This window comes from Hippopotamus amphibius, chromosome 7 (genome assembly GCF_030028045.1).
Source record: "Hippopotamus amphibius kiboko isolate mHipAmp2 chromosome 7, mHipAmp2.hap2, whole genome shotgun sequence".
Lineage (NCBI taxonomy): Eukaryota > Metazoa > Chordata > Mammalia > Artiodactyla > Hippopotamidae > Hippopotamus > Hippopotamus amphibius.
Window position 1 is genome coordinate 46,219,328 of NC_080192.1, and position 18,217 is coordinate 46,237,544.

The following is an 18,217-nucleotide window of genomic DNA, read 5'->3' on the forward strand; positions in this document are numbered from 1 at the left end:
AATTGGAAACGCATTGTAATAGTTACTCCACTGTAACATATTTTTAACTGGTTTGGATAGTTACACCTATTTACCCAAGATATAGTCACTGTTAAAAGATATTTTATACCTATAATTGGCTGAAGAGGATGAAAGTGCTGTGTGTTACAACTGCTCTCTCTCTCTCTCTCTCTGGATTTTTCATCTGAAATTTACCAAACATAAGTAATTAGGGCATATACATGTATTGGAATGATTATACTTAACCACCTAATCTCAGAAGGATTTGGAAATTATTAGGACTATTTTAAAGTTCAGCCTTCTCTGTTTCCTGCCCAGATGCTATCAGACAACTGTTTCACAGACCTGTGTCAGCTTTTCCATTCCCAGAACTGGGTGGGTCACTTAAACCAGGGCACCTGTGCTGACAATTGATGTTGCAAATGACAGATTTTCTGTTGAAAATGTCTGTAGCCTGAATACCCCACCCAGCCCTGTTGCACAGAATATACTCTAGTAAATATGGTTTGGACAAGCCACATCATTGGTTGGAAAATCATCAGAAAAGACTGGAATGAATATGAAAAGCTTCTCTTTATGGTTTATTTTAGACTATGATATGGGATGAATTTGAAACATTACATACAATAATTTTAAAATAATTAAGATTTAAAATATTATAATTGTTTTTATTGTTTTAACCCACAATAAACTCTGAAGTTTAAAAGCTTTCAGCTTGTACATATTGGTGAGGTTATATAATTTGGAGGACGTTTTGCAGCAGAAATATGGATGGCCAAGAACTAACTAATTTGTAGCCTTTTTCTAAGGACAGTGTCAGCTTGGCTCAGAACATTCTTAAGTGGTAGATTAAAGTGCTTAGGTCAAGTTTATATCAAATTACTTTACAATATAAACAAATATTAGTGATGAAAATATATCTATGTCCTAAACACAAGAGCAATGGGAAAAAAACGGATCATATATCATTGTGAAATTATTTGTACAACGAAGAAGTATAACAAGAAATTTTATGCAGCCAATTTATTTATACAACTATAAAACAATATAAATCAACTTTTAAAACCCTGTCTACTCTGGCCACCATTTTATATTTAAAAATTTTAAATCTGATAATGTTTCCTACTTACATTATGTTTTTTGTTTTATTATATTGTGCCTAGAACAGAGTATATATGCAAATAAGTGAACCACTCATTAAGGCAACAAGTTATGTGCCTCAAGCAAAATATTGGAGTTAGATTTTATTTCCTATCCTGTAGAAAACATTTACAATTTATGGTAGGCTACTTAATCTTTCTGTGCCAGCCTTTCGTTGTGCCTAAAAATAGTAATAGTAATACTACCCTGTAAGGCTATTGAAAGAATTAAATAAATATGTGAAAAATGGCTAGGAAACTTCCAACTAATAGTAAACCCTCAGCTAATGTTAGTTTCTCCTTTCTTTTTCTATCTAACTGAATCCATCATTAATCCCAGAAACAATTCCAGAAATTAAGAATATTAACCTTGGAGAGAAACGTTTACAGTTTCAAAAACACTATTGAAGAGCCTTGTTTTGTCTTATAATGTGCTCATGGATGTTAAAAAGTGAATTTCACATAATCACCATCACTGCACTGCCAAAATCAGCCCTGTCCACTAAAGCTCTCTACAGTGATGCAAATGTTTTCTATCTCCAAAGTGAAAGACATTAGCTGCATGTGCCAATGAGCCCTTGAAGTATAGCTAGTGCACCCAAGGAACTGACTTTTTTTTTTAAGCTCTTTATTGGAATATAATTGCTTTACACTCTTGTACCAGCTTTTGAGGTACACCAAACTGAATCAGCTGTATTTATACGTATATCCCCATATCCCCTCCCTCCCACGACTCTCCCCCACCCTCCCTGTCCTGGCCCTCTAAAGCACCACCCATCATCAAGTTGATCTCCCTTTGTTATACAGCAACTTCCCACTAGCTATCTATTTTACAGTTGGCAGTGTATATATGTCTATGCTACTCTCTCACTTCGTCCCAGCTTCCCCTTCGCCCCCCGCCCCCTCAACCCCGTGTCCTCCAGTCCATTCTCTGCATCTACATCCTTAATTGGAACTGACTTTTAAATTTTAATTAAGTTAAATTTACCTACATGTGGCTAGTGGCTACCATAATGGACAATGCAGTCCTACAGTCTTCTCTCTCCTACAAATTTGAAGATGTTTCCCAGTCACCTTGAAAGTATGGCCAGTCCCTGCCTTCCCTTCCATTTCCCACTTATCTTGAATTCATCTCTGAAATCTATGCTATTGCTCTCATCCCTGCCTTTGCCCGTCACTAGCAATGATACACTTTTCCCTCATCTAATAGCTTCTTCTCTGGCTTCAAACCTTAAACCCATTTCTTTCTGGAGAGGAAATCTTCAGCCCAGTATAACCTTTGACAGAATCTGATATGATTCCAATCAAAATATCAGGATCCATTTACCATTTTGTCTATTAAATAGAAGACTTAAGATCTACAGAGTGTATTTTAAAAGAGATCAGGGTGAGGAAATTTCATGTGTTCTATAAACCAAACCTATATGTGTTCAATAATTTGTTGAGAGGAAAAAAGAAACAAGAAGGAGGGAAGCAGGTAGAAGAGAGGGAGGGAAGGAAGGAAGGAAGGAAGGAAGGAAGGAAGGAAGGAAGGAAGGGGGAGAGGGAGGGAGGGAGAAAGGGAGGAAAAGGACCTAAGGAGGAAGGGAGAGGAAAAAGGAATGAAAGAGAAAGAAAACAAAGGAAGGAAAGAAGGAAATATTGAATAAAAAGGGAAGAGCAGAAGAGAGGGAGGAAAAGTGATCAGAGTTCAATGTAATATTTGCAATTGTTATTGATACTGCCCAGATGTATCATAAACGACATGCTAAGTATTTAACAGATAACTCAGAAATACCAGTTCTGAAAAAAGTTATAGTGAATTTGACTAATATGTAGACTTAAAATGCATCACATGCATAAAATTATAACAATAAAGATGAAAATAATAATAAATGATGACGATGAGGACAAAATTTTGTTTTTTTTTAACCCTTGGCTTTTTTATCAGACTAAACTAACATTAAAAAGGCTTTGGTTGGAACCAAATTCCTTTTCCCCTACTCTGTCATATGTTGTATTATTTTTTTGTTGTTTTAAATATTTGGAAATCCCTAAGTACTTGGAAATACTATAAATTACCGATTTTCAACATAAACTTAATTAAGCTTGACAGGGAACCTGCTTCTAAACAATTTTTCGGGTTGAGTTCCCAGTAAATCATATACATTATAGGCGTTATAAAAACTGAAGGAAGTGGGCCTCTTTTCAAGTCTGAGTGGTTTAGGGCGTTTGTGGAAACTTTGAATAATCAGTGAATACTGAAAAGGAATGGAAGTTTTCCTGTCCCCTTTGCTATGAAAAGAAAAAAAACATAGAAAAAAAGCATTGTTTTAACTCCTTCTAATTGAAATTAATTCTGATATTAAACCCTCTCTGAGACACATACCAAATAGAAATCACAAAAGATACAACAGTTAATTCAAGACAGCCCTTGCTCTCAAGCGCTCATCAGAACCCACTGAGGGCACGCACGCATTTAAGCACCTAAAATACAAGGTGTTAAACAGTCAAACAAAACTCAGGCAGCCTGAACAAGGAAGGGAATGCCCAATTCCGCCAGGAAGACAAGGGAGGGCTTCAGAAAGGAGGTATTTCTTGAACTGAGCCCTGAAAAATGAGGAGGACTTTCCTATGCAGAGACGGCAGGGAAACAATTCCTGCAAAAGCATAGAATCTGCAAGAAGGTGGAGTATTTGGGAGTGTGTCCTGGGCCCATATGACTAGAGCATGTACAGGTAGAAAAGGGATTATTGACGAGGCTGTGGGAAAAGGTAGAGACTTGCTGGACCCACTAAGGAGCTTGGATTTCATCCCCTAGATCTGCACTGTCCAGTTGAGCAGCCACTAGCCACATATGGCTAGGTAAATTTAAATTAATTAAAATTAAATAAAATTAAAACTTTAGTTCGTCAGTTTGTACTAGCCACGTTTCACGTGCTCAATAGCCAGCATGGGTAGTGGTCACAGTTTTGGGCAACGCAAATAAGGAATATTTCCATCATCACAGAAAGTTCTGTTGTGCAAGGCCGCTCTGGGCTGTCGAATTGTCAATAAGTATTCATAATAACATGAATGCAATGGACAAATAAGTTTATAAATAATACCTTCTTGGAAATTCACAGAGTGTATTAGCATAATATAGACCCTGAGAAATTCTACAGTGAAAAGATTATTGTTCAAGTTTGTTGAATTCAGTGTTTTTCATATTTATTTGATTACTGAACCCCTCTTTTAAGGATGATCTAATTTACAAGTTATGTGACCTAATTCTATATGTTATAAAAGAAATGATTTACAGATAGCAGTTTGGCAAATACTGCTGTGGGCAGTTAGGAACCATGGATGGCATTTAGGCAGGGAAATGATGTGATCAGATTTTATTTTACAAAGACTGCCTTGGCAACTGTGAGAAGGATGGATGGGTAAAGAACAAGATTGAAGGCAGTGACACCAGATGGGATGCTCAGATCCTAGTCTAAGAAGAAAGCCTTGGAAAGAGGGAGGCAAGATAAATCCTAGCGAGTTTCAGGAGACAGAACAGACAGAACACAAATGATTGGATATGGAGAGTCAAGTCTAACTAGTTTTCAAACATGGACTCAGGAGCTGTGGTGGCACACCCCACAAAGAATAAGACAGGGCTCTCAGGAAACATGGGGCATGTGGAGTTTCACAAACCTGTAGTATATCCAGAAGGAAATAAAAAATTTAAAAACGTGGTCTATAAGTGAGAATAGTCTGGTGTAAGATAAATATATTTGGGAGTCTCCAGGATATAGGTAACAAAGTCTCGGGGATGAATCAATCACCCAACAAGGCAGTGTCAAGTGAGCATAAAAGAGGGTCAGGTTGAATCCTAGAATCAGCAACATTAAAGGCGGCAGATGAGGGACTTCCCTGGCAGTCCAGTAGGTAGGACTGTATGCTTCTACTGTAGGGGGCATGGGTTCAATCCCTGGTCTGAGAAGTAAGTGAGGACCAGTAAGATCCCACGTGCCGCATGGCGCAGCCAATAAATAAATAAATACATACATATACATATACATAAATACATAAATAAATAAAAATAAAGGAGGCAGACGAAATAAGCAAAAGATTGAATGAGAAGCCACTGAAAAGAAATCATAAAAGGATGATTTGATCTTAATTCATTTACATAAATGTTGGTAAAAATCACTACCATGGTTCACAAAGAGCCTTTCAACTTCTTGATGGAAAGTGATTTTTAGAATTTAATACTATAACAATCTATCCAATATCAGATATTTGTGCTGTCCATGTACAAACACATGGTAACTAAAGACAGCGTCTTCCAAATAGCGAGAGGGGATTTGGACTGGACGAAGTGTTTGTTGCTGCGGAGGACAGAAGAGAGATAGGAGTAGGGAGATACAGTTCAAATTCCAAATGCAAAGAATAAGAAAAGGAGCATAAATAAGAAATGGGGTCAAGAATCAGAAACCCACCAAAAATGGCGTAAGGTAGAAACTCATCATCTCAGGCTTATGGGCGAGATTTGTGTCAGGAAAAGGGGTCAAGTTGGTCTCAAATGTCCCTCAATAAACAGAGATGGATCAAGAGACAGACACACAGCCACACCAACAAAAAACACTGACACATGCCAGATGGTCAGGATATAAGTGTGCTGTGTACTGGTTATTGGTGTTCTAAGAAACTTCAAAGAGTAAATCTGGTTAACATAATCTTTCTTGTTTTCTTCATTAGATCCCCTCAGCAGAGTGTGTTTAAGACCAAAAAATGTAACTGATTCTTTGAGCACCTACATTAATGCTAATTATATCAGGGTAAGTAAATAAATCTAAATTTCTTTCTGATGAACATGTCAACTTACTATTTGCAATTGTTGGTTTTACTTTTTTCCTTAGAATGGATTAATTTTGATTTAGCTTGGTTACTAGCAATGTGTTTTTGGTTTTTTTTTTTTTTTGTCTTTTGCTTGCCTGGTCATAATCAACTTTGGTAGTGGGTCATTTACAGTGAATCTTCCTTTCCTGTGTGTCTGCGACTACAGTGCTCCCTTCGAGGTGCTCTGGGGAGAACTGAGCTTTATAACCCTCAGTACCATATGCCGTGCGTGACTTGCAGGGAGAACAACCACAAGAATAGTGGTGCTAGAATCAATAAAGCTGTGAAAGTCTGTGTTGCTTTTGGACTAGCAGGGCTGTTTTGTTTTGAAGATCTTTCACCTAAACTTGCAGTGCAAGGCATGAACTTCAAAGCCAACATTTTTGCCTCTTTTCTCCAACTAGGGCTACAGTGGCAAAGAGAAAGCGTTCATCGCCACGCAGGGCCCCATGATCCACACCGTGAATGATTTCTGGCAGATGGTTTGGCAGGAAGACAGTCCCGTGATTGTTATGATCACAAAACTCAAGGAAAAAAATGAGGTATGACCTTTTCCCAAGTATGGAACATTATATTTTTTTCTGTTGCTATAGAAGAGAGATTGTTTAAGGAAAATTGCCATATACTTAATAACAGATTTAAGATGGGAAACGTTAAGACATTTAAAGACTAAGTCACTTTATGCTTCTAAACATGGTAATTGGTCTTCTATGAACGATGACTTTCAGTTAAATCAGTCTACTTGGCATGCACGAATCACATTTGTACCCACATATCTCTGTAAGGAAATGAGGGGCCATGAATTATCACTCAGATTTATAGGCAGGGAAATAAAAAACTGTTCATTTATATCCTTAGCAATTTTTGAGCACCTGCTAAGTGACAGATACTATTTTAGTTGCTGGCAATATATTAGTAAACAAACACAAAGATTCCTGCCCTTCAGACAAAAAACAGTAAACATAATTTCATAAAAATATAGCATATTAGAAGGGGAAAATGGTGTAGGAAAAAAAAGATAGAGCGGGATAAGGGGATTGGGTGTCTGAGCTGTAGGGAGGAGTAAGAGAAGAGTAAGCTGCAGTATTCTACAGGGTGGATGGGATAAGCCTCTCTAAGAAAGTGAGATTTGAAGAAAGATTTGAAGTTAACAGAAACCCAGCAACTTTCTCAATGTTTTCATAAAAGGAAATCCAAGAAAGAGACAAAATTAGATTCCACGTCCATACTAGTAATCTTTTCTAAGGATCTAGCTTATACAATATGCATTGAGTATTTTGCATCATAAAAAACAAAGTTGTGTAATTCCCAAAGGGCGCGATCCTAAGCCCTGCTTACATTTCATGGCATCTTATTGAGATAATTTACAGTCTGATTTTAGTCAGCATTTGTGTTTGTTTTCATGTGAAAGTTCCTATACCAGGGCCTCACCATGACAATAAGAGTTTAAGAAAACTGAACTTTGCCTTGCACTCCTTCGGTGAGTTATAACCCTTGATGGTAGTATAACCCTGCCACTAATCAAGAAAATTCACGCTCACAAACAGCAGCTTCACGTTTTTTAAAGTTTGTTGTTTTCTTCCATTTTTGCTGTAATAGATAAATGACCTTCTTCTGAAATTTATCCTGGAAAAAAAGGTACATTTTTGGCCAGTAGATGAAATTATATACTATATTAACTATATGCTTCCCAAATAAATGCATTTCTGAGAATCTTATATGAAAGCTTGAAGTGGCATAATAAAAATAACCCCTACTGTTCACAGCTGTTTCACCCACTATCAATCTGTCTACACAATAAGTGACTGACAATTGCTGCACAGTTGTTTAATACCTGTGACAATTTACCTTCATGGTAGGAAAAAATTCTTCAAGTTTTAAAGGTGTATGCTCTGTGTATATACACTCATGCATACATACATAGAACTTATGTAATACAGCAGGCTAGATAATCTGAAACACCAGTCATACTGGGTGAAATATGATATAGCATGCATAGCAGAGATTGGGGAAAAAAGTGAATCAGTCAAAAACTGAATGAAAGGCATAAAACCAGAGAATTACAGGTTATTTGTGTTTTAATGACAATATAAGAACTGGACACGAAGCCTTGGGCTTGTAAGAACCAGGACTTAGAATTGAGACCTTCCATGAAGTGAACACCTGCAAGAGCTACGCCTTCAGTGAAAGGGTGAACCACAAAAATAAACCCACCTATCAAAATAGGATTATAAACAGAAATTAATCTAGAGAAGTCTGACCTTCTCATGGGATCAGTAAACAGGTACCGCTGAGTATTCAGAATTCAAAAACCAAGAAACACCAAGTGTTAAATAGTTAATATACATTAGTGATTTTTTTATTATATAAATCATTTATAAACTAGTTTATATTCATTTAAGTAATAATGTAAAAAGTGATACTCTGTGTCACTTTACAAAAACAAAGGCAAAAACTTTCTGCATGCATATACTCTCAGCATACACTACACAGAATTGCAAAAGAAAAAGCCCAGCCAAACATAACTTCAGAAGTCAAAATTCTGAGACACACATGTAAATAAACAACATAAGTAAAAAGCAGAAGCAACAAATAGTAAAAATGGACCCACAAGAAATTGAAATCATAGAAACTATAAATATAGGCTTTTTTTATAATTAAGCACACAAAATATAAAATTTAAAAACCTGACAAAAGAACGAGTTACTATCAAAAAAGACTAGGAAGATTTAAAAACAAACGGAAGAGTCCTAGAAATAAATATTATATAGACATTAAAATGAAAAAGGAAAACCTCATGAGACATGTTTATTAGCAAGCTGGACGCAGCTGATTAAGTAATTACTGGATTAAAAAAATAGAACTAAGGAAATTACCTAGAAGATCAAAATCACCAAAAATGTGAAAGAGCATTTCAGACACAAAGAGTACAGTAGTTAGATGCCCAGTATATGTCTAATGGATATTTTAGAAGGCAACAAAGGAGGATAAAAAAAAAAGAAGTAATATTTGAGAAAATAATGGCTAGGGACTTTCCAAAACTGGTGAAAGACTTGATCTCTCAGATTTGAAAAGCACAATAACTCCTAGACTGGATAAATAAAAATAAATCCACAGCTAGACACGTCTATGGAACTGAAAAACACTACAGAGACTATTTTAACAACCAGAGTGACTAACAATTGGCTTCTCAATAGCAACAACAGAAGCCAAAAATCAGTAAAATAATACCCACAAAGAAATGAGAAAAAATCACAATCACAGAACTCACACAGGATTTAGCAACATTTGCTAGATCTAAATAGACGGGACTATTCCTGCCCACTTTGGTTTGAATTACGGTGTTCTGAATAGATTGTTACAATGTGTTTTCTCAAAGCACATTCATACCCTTATTAACTTTATTTCTTCTATTAAAAATAAAATCATATAAAACCAGCATAGGAAAAGCACTGTGATTTATGCAATTATGCAATTATTATTATAAGTATGTAAATGTTTTGAAACAAGTTATATTTTCCACAGAAAACTTTACTCTCTAGTTACATACTTATTAAGGATTAATATTTGGCAAAGCATGCATGAAACAATATCTCACAAAGCTTAGAGAATAGGTTGTAGTAACTGTGTAAGATAAATTATAATTTTTGTTATCTTGAGTATTTCAATCCTCAAATTTTGTGATATATTTGCTTCCTTCGACAAAAAGTCAGAAATATGCCAGTAGTGCTTTAACTTGTTCCTGAAACAGGGTTTCATCTGGACAGAAGAAGCCAAGATTGTTGGTGAGTGAGAAAGAATTCCCTAGAAGTTGAGTAGGATGTGACATATTCTAAAGAAGTCCAACAGAGATAATATGAACAATTGACAAATGTGCCAAAGCCCCAACAGTTATATTCTTCCCTTCTGTCCCCAAGACCAAAGTTGTCATTCAAAAAGAACAGCTGTATGAGATAAATATGTATTTCAAAGCAACACTGAGTTAATTTACTGACGATGCTCAGATATCTCCAATCTGAATGTGCAAAGGAATAGAGCCCATCCTGTTCTTTCTTTTTCAAGTGCATCATACTTACAGCTAACCTGTTGGTACCATTCTCAGAATTCACATTCTCCATAGGAGAACCAAGTAGATCTGTTGAAAGCCAGAATTTTTTAAAAATAATGGCCACATAAAGTGTGATTGAGGTTTTTATTTTTCTCTTTGGCTGCATAATTCAGAAATTGAAGAGGTATTATTTTTTTCTTACCATTTTTAGCCTCTTGCCTTTTTAAATGTCTGGGATATATCTTCTCAGACTATCAAAGTAAATAGATTATGTTACATGTTTTCTGTGTGTAATTTGCTACATGTATTTTCCTGTGGCCAGTCATAATTCCAAATATTGCAATAAAGATTTTGATTTCTGTTGTTGGTTACTCATTAAATTAAAATAAAAATTCCTTTCTGTCCAGATTCTCTAAAGAGGTAAGTACAATACTATGGAGGAAACTTTGATGTTTTACAGATCAAAATGATACTGAGAAGCTTGGCTCAAAAGAAATAGGCAGTCGACTTCACACTGCCAGGAAGATGCTGTTTACCAAAAACGTGCCAACTTTCCATTGTGTTACGCGTCATTGTTTGGAATAGACAAAAACCATTTCCTCCAAAAATATGTGAAGGTGGAGTTATCTTTAGAAATTCCCAGGCTTTATATTTTCATGAACCTTTCTACTTTCTAATAAGTAAATAAAGGAATAAATGAGTAATTGCCAGCTCTTATTCAAACAAGCCAACATTCTCATAGTTACTTTATAAAATAAGAATAAACCAAAAATTTTAAAGCAGAGCTGAAAAATCAGTTATCTTCTATGGCAAGAAAGGAGAAGAGATTGTTATTGCTGGTAAATTTTATTTCTTCGTTTAGATAAACCTCAAGAAGGGAATTCCTCTTGAAAGCAATAAAACATTGAAAACACAGCGTTCAAACTTTTAATGTGAACTACTGCTTGACTAGAGAAGACACAGTGGCCACAACCTGCAAAGCTGGAGTTAGATCAGTCTAAACAGGACAGGAAGCATTTGCATATTTCCAAAGTCCTCAGACTAGCTCAGACTTTCTTCTAGAAGAGAAGTAGCTATGAATGTTGGTTGTATTATATATATACTGTGGAAGGTATTTTCTACCGACTGCCATTTATTGAATTATGTAGTAAGCACAGTTCATACATTAATTCCTTGCATTTTCACTCTGAGTCTACAAAGCACGATTTCCTATCCCTATATTAGGGATGAGAAACTTGAAGCTAAGAGGTTAAACCATTGGCCTACAGCCTCAAAGTAAGTGAGTGATGGAGTCCAAATTTTAGTCCAGGTTTAATTGATTCCGAAGCTCGTGTTCTTAATCACTGCCCCAACATAATAAAGAGGCCAAATACAGATGCAAGACATTAAAAGGCAAAGGACCCACTGTTGGCTTCAGGGAGCAGTAAGACACTGAATTTATCTTTCATGAAGTGCAGGAATTACTTGGTGATTTAGCCTAACAAAATACTTCTCTCCAGTATTTAACACAGCTGTACTCTTTCTTAATATTTACATCTTTCATCTGAGCTCAGCTGTGTGACTTAAATACTTACAAATGCCATTTTCTGCATTGACCTATTCAGCACTTTGCAAGCAGTTTAACCTCTAAAAGTGAAATAAAGAAATTATATTTTAAGTAGTCCCTGTTTTCATTCCCTTCTTTTCTCTATCTGATAAAATTATGGAAAAAACAGGTACATTTCTTTGTCCACATAGCTCATGTGGTGCCTTACAGTTTCTCAGTAGGGGCCCGCAGCGTACGTAGGTGCACAAGGGAACAGAAACCAGGCAAAGCAACTGCACGCAGAGGCAGACAAGACACCACACAGCCTGCATGAGTTGAGCAGTGTGATGGTATCTGAGCATAGCAGGGAGTGAAGGGAGTTGGGACTGGAATGTCAAATTTTGCTGAAGAATATAGAGAATAAAAGAGTGTTCTGTATTCACTGTACATTCTGCTTTTAACATTATATTATGAGTGTTCTCTGTGTCATTAATAACTCATCAGAAACATGATTTTAAATGACTGCCAGAATTTCATTGTGTGGAGGCTAAAATGTATGTAATCATTCCCTTATTAATAAATATTTGTCATTTCCAATCATTTTATCCACATCTTCGATTATTTAATTAATGTACATTTTTAGGTGTGAAATGACCTGGATAAATGATTGTGAACTTTTGAAAAAAGATGTTCCCAATGTGTTTTCCAGAAATATATCTAACTGTACCATCATCTTTAGCATCTGGAATTCTCCAGCTAACCTTGAGGACATTCAGTACATTCCTCTTTATAAAACATCCAGTGCTGTATTTGTGCACATTCACTCGTTCACTTGACAGATATTTATCAACTATCAACCATCAGGCATCAGTGTAGGCACTTGGATTATATCTTTATTGATGAAACAGACAAAGATCCCTCCTTTCATGGAGTTACAGTCTAAAAGGGGAGAGAAAATAAACAAGAAACAAAAATTTTAAATATATACAGGGACAAAGTGTTAGGTGCTATGAGGGGGTGGAGGATACATACGGTAGAGTAAGAGAGGTGGAAGACAGTTTGCAATGAGATCAGGAGATCATTTTAAAATTTATGAATGGCAGCCTATAAGAATCTTAAGAATACAAAAGTAGATAAGCGGTAACTTCCTTAAGTCAAATCACAGCTACTATAGGTGTCTTTACTTAATGAAATACATCCAAAAACGTGTGTTTTTTTTGCAATATAAGTATTAATTAAGTATATCTCATGTTCACCTTAAGTTTCATTATGAAATCTGATGGGTATTCAGATGGGAATGGTCGGCTATTCAATATTTAAGTAAATTATACTTAAAAATAGAGCTTTTTAAGCTGTACATTTGAAGAGAAAATAAATTTTTCTGATAAAACACTAGAAATTAAACTTTAATTATGCTATATTATATTCTAAATGCATGAAATGAAAACACATCTTCTCAACTATTCAAAATCAGCTAAAAAAATTAGTTTGTTAGATAATCTAGACAGTTCATCAAATATACATAGAAAGTCTAGAAACTGTGCTGTTTGATTTCCAAATAACTAATACTGTTGAGCACTAATGACATGCTTAGGAATCAATCTTTACAATCAACACATTTTTAAGTCCCACTGAAAGAGGACACTGATGCACAGGGAGGTTAAGCAACCTGTGCAAGGCCAAACAGCCAGCAACCTGACTCTCAGCTCATCCTCTTCCTTCTCACCACTATACACACCCTCCTCAAGTCTTCTTCCTACTTCAGTGGGAAAGGAGAAAGTTGCAGTCCAAGCAGTGATTGTGAGCAGAGAGCAGTGTGTGGGACTGCCTATAGTCCAGGTTAAAATCTCTAACCATTCTCTCTAGGAAGGAAAGAGGAGACGGGCAAGGCATTTTAACTTGGTTTAAAGAAGAAAAAAAAAAGTGTTGAATCTGTTCAAAGTAGTGGACAATTTGGAAGTGTGGATTGGAACTGTGTTGGGGGCGTTCTGCTCAAGTTAGAGATCAGTCTCTGAACTGTGGGGTGCGCAAGAGGATTCTGCCTTTGTACCAAGAATGAAAATAGGCGAGCTAACAAAGTCCCATAATCAGAGAGTCTGTCCAACAAGGTCAGGGAGGGTAACGCTGGAGCACAGTGGAGACGCACTGACTGGTACTCAGCTCTCCTGGAGGACCAGAATTAGGTATTCGGTATCTAGAGAAGCAGTCTGACCTAGCACTGCCAGGCAACGCCCAGCAGCCTAAGCTCATTTCCTGAATGACCAGGGGCTTGACAGTTAGGCTATCGAAGCAATTAAGAGTGGCCAGATATGGACACCAAGGGGGGAACGCCGGGGGGGTGGGGAGCGGCAGGGATGGGGTGGGATGAATTGGGAGATTGGGATTGTCATATATACATTACTAATAAGAAAAAAATATCAAATTGTACGCTTTAAATATATGCACTTCATTGTCAATTATGTCTCAATAAAAGTTCTTTAAAAAAAAAAAAAAGTGACCAGAACTTCAGAGCCTGAGAGCCCCTAAGAAAAATTATTCACCTGTCCTTTCAGACATGCTTACATTCCAAATATAAATTGGCACCTTAATTTTTAATCTTCCAGATTCTATTCAGTTGCTGGAGCCTGCTCTACTTCTAACTATAGTTAGAAACCCTCTTGACACAGTTAATCCAAAAAAGAAAAGTCAGAGTGGAGACTTAAACACACAAAAAGACTCTGTTTCATTTTGTCTTAAAACAGGTACATTTGTTCATATTCAGATTTGTTCACTATTTTATTGTGGGACTGCCTTTTTTTTTTTTTTTGAACTTTTATTGAGATACAGTTAACAGACAATAAACAGCATATATTTAGAGTGTACAATTTGGTATCCCAATCTCCCAATTCATCCCCCCCAACCCTCCCTGCTTTCCCCATTTGGTGTCCATGTGTTTGTTCTCTACATCTGTGTCTCTATTTCTGCCTTGCATTTCCTCTTTCATAGTTGTTAGCATTTGCCTTGTGTATTGAGGTGCTCCTATATTGGGTGCATATATGTTTATAACTGTTATCTCCTCTTCTTGGATGTATCCCTTGATCTTTATGTAATGTCCTTTCTTGTCTCTTGTAACATTTCTTATTTTAAAGTCTATTTTATCTGATATGACTATTGCTACTCCAGCTTTCTTTTGATTTTCATTTGCATGGAATATCTTTTTCCATCCCCTCACTTTCAGTCTGTATGTGTCCCTAGGTCTGAAGTGGGTCTCTTGTAGACAGCATATATATGGGTCTTGTTTTTGTATCCATTCAGCCAGTCTGTGTCTTTTGGTTGGTGCATTTAGTCCATTTACATTCAAGGTAATTGTCGATATGTATGTTCCTAGTACCATTTTCTTAATTGTTTTGTTGTTGTTGTTGTTGTAGGTCCTTTTCTTCCTTTATGTTTCCCGCTTAGAGAAGTTCCTTTAGCATTTGTTGTAGGGCTGGTTTGGTGGTGCTGAATTCTCTTAGCTGTTGCTTGTCTGTAAAGCTTTTGATTTCTCCATCAAATCTGAATGAGATCCTTGCTGGGTAGAGTATTCTTGGTTGTAGGTTCTTGCCTTTCATCACATTAAATATATCATGCCACTCCCTTCTGGCTTGCAGAGTTTCTGCTGAGAAATCAGCTATTATCCTTATGGGAGTTCCCTTGTATGTTATTTGTTGTTTTTCCCTTGTTGCTTTTAATAACATTTCTCTGTCTTTAATTTTAGTCAGTTTGACTACTATATGTCTTGGCTTTTTTCTCCTTGGGTTTATCCTGCCTGGGACTCTCTGTGCTTCCTGCACTTGGGTAGCTATTTCCTTTCCCATGTTAGGAAAGTTTTCAGCTATAATCTCTTCCAATATATTCTTGGGCCCTTTCTCTCTCTCTTCTCCTTCTAGGACCCCTGTAATGCGAATGTTGGTGCGTTTAACATTGTCCCAGAGGTCTCTTAGGCTGTCTTCAGTTCTTTTCATTCTTTTTTCCTTATTCTTTTCTGCATCAGTGATGATCACCATTCTGTCTTCCAGGTCACTTATTCGTCCTTCTGCCTCAGTTAATCTGCTATTGGTTCCTTCTAGGTATTTTTCATTTCAGTTCTTGTGTTGCATATCTCTGTTTGTTTGCTCTTTAATTCTTCTAGATCTTTGGTAAACTTTTCAATCTTTGCATCCAGTCTTTTTTCAAAGTCCTGGATCATCTCCACCATCATTATTCTGAGTTCTTTTTCTGGAAGGGTGCCTATCTCGTCTTCCTTTAGTTGTTTTCTGGGTTTTTATCCTGTCCCTTCATCTGGTACAAAGTCCTCTGCTTTTTCATTTTCTCTATCTTTCTGTGGCTGTGGCTTTCAGTTCCACAAGATGAAATACTGCTGATCTGGCTTGATACTGCTGTCTGCCCTCTTGTGGAGGAAGCTCGGGACTGCCTTTTTTTATTTTTAGTGTTGGTTCTATGTCATATAGTTTGTGTAAATCATGCCCTTTATACATCATTAAAGTATCCCATTTCAGTTTCTTTAAAATGAGAGAGAACGTAGAAACATTTTTAAAGCAATATAAATGCAGAATCCTGTCTAGATTTCCAAACTTTACCCTTTTATAATGGTCTCACTTGTACCTGATTTGACTGCAGTTTTCTTTACTGATTCACTTTTTTTCCCCAATGAAAACCTAATTAACGTACATAATTATTTCATAGAACAATTTTTCTTTTCTTTTCACCCTCATGTTTCATTGATTTATGTAAAGTTTCACTGAATGACTGGGCTCTAATAACGAGTACAGCTGTCATTGAGTGGTTCGGCTATAAATACTACGTGGTGAACATACAGCTCAGCAGATAGCAACAGACGTGCTGGACTTAGTAAGAGAGTGGACGGAGGGCACTCAGTGGTCCACAAGCATCAGCATATTTTACAGAGGGAAGGGAGGGCATTGGTTAATGCTGTAGAGAAAAAAGGGTTGGTTATTAGTGCAGAAATCAAAGACAAAAACTTGAATTTATAAAGTGATGTTTGCTCAGAAAGTCTTAGCCCCAAGAGGATGTTCCCAGAGACCCTTACCAAAACACCTGAGCTTCAGTTTTCACAGCTGTAAAATGATAAAAATAATACTAATAACAACATCTACTCTCTGCTCTACCTAACATAAATGATCGTGGAAGGGATTCAATGATATAACATTGGTGAAGGTGCTTTTAATAGTAAATTGCTGCACCTATGTTAGTAATATTTAATTGGAACACTAAGAATTAGAGTAACTAAAACCATAATAATTTTAGACAATCTCACCTATTCTGTCCTTCTTATATGCGAATGCAACCAATGCAATTGAGTATGTTCTTTTTGTTTATTTAGAACCACTTTCTGTGTGATGATATGTCTTTAGTTCATAGAGGAAAATCTCTTTGATTTTAAGTGCATAGAATTTAAAAAGAAAGTAACTTAAAAATAGATTTTTTTCAGGCAACGAAAATGCTAGTTAGACATGCTCCTTCTTTATACACAAATAGCCCTAAGGTGGGGGTGAGAGAGATGGTCAAAGAAAAGAAAAGATTATAAAAATATGAGTTTGCATTGCTTTGCATTACGTTCAACTTTTGCTATAAACCACTGATTATGAAAAATTGGTTGATGTCCAGAATCTTTATAGTCAGGGTTCGCTAATTACTTGTTTGCACAAGAGACACATGACCTTCTGGAAACCTCTTTGTCCTCCGAATTATGAATTCTTGGAATTAATAGATAATTTTACTGAAAGAATCCGTCCAGCTAGCAGAAGAATAGTGATGATTTGGGGATATACTCTGCTAGATAGCGTGCTATTTCTAATTACCTACAATTAGTGTGGTTTCACAATATTATCTGTAAGAGAGCATTTTCCTTCCTTGCATTTTCCTTTTTCATATCATTGTTCGTGCCACAATAAGGAAACCCTAAAAAGCTGTTCACAAAAATAATTTGAACATGAACTTGTGCTCTTAGAAACAACTACATTTGCAGTTCCCCCTGCCCCCCCACCTCATATTCAAAAGCACCCACACTTATCTGGTCTCTTTTTCTACTTTCTCCTAAAAGGGGGAAAAATGTGTTCAGTGTGTAAAAATAAGCTATTGTATCTCAGAAAGGAGATGGGATGCTAATTAAGGGTTGTTTGAATGAACAAGTCACATTGCATTGTCTACTGGGAACCGGCTGCCAATTACATTTCTGGTAAAGAGTCAAGAAAAACATTCAAGAGGGCCCCGGCAAGCTTGGGAGAGAAGCGAGCAGCGCTTCCATTTATCAAGTAGGTGCACAAGCCTGGATTGTATTGTTAAGAGTCAGGGTGCAGGCTGAGAGCTCCTGCCTTGCAGCTTTTCTTACCGGTTTCAAGAGCCACCTTCCCAAAGAGGGGCCTGCTGCTCAGCCCTGATCTTGGACAATGGGGCACGTATGCCAGACTGCCGGGCCACTGAATGCCTCTTTCTTTGTTCAATACCTTTTTCAAGACTCTTTGTCACTCTTCTTGGATTCATCCAGGAGGCATGGGTTTTAAGACACACAATAGTTCGGGTCTTGCAGCGAAATAATTGATGCTTCATTGAAAGAAAGCAGGCAAATTGGTTAGTATGATTATCTTTAACAAACTGGGGAAATCTGAGACATTTGGC

General features: G+C 36.6%; 1 protein-coding gene across 1 annotated transcript in view; it reads left to right on the plus strand.

The window, feature by feature from the left end:
* The window catches only part of PTPRR (protein tyrosine phosphatase receptor type R), a 100,501-nt gene that overhangs the window by 57,977 nt on the left and 24,307 nt on the right, over positions 1-18,217 (plus strand). Inside the window, 2 exon segments of the mRNA XM_057743133.1 lie at positions 5,847-5,926; positions 6,392-6,529. Coding sequence (XP_057599116.1) covers positions 5,847-5,926; positions 6,392-6,529 — 218 coding nt within the window.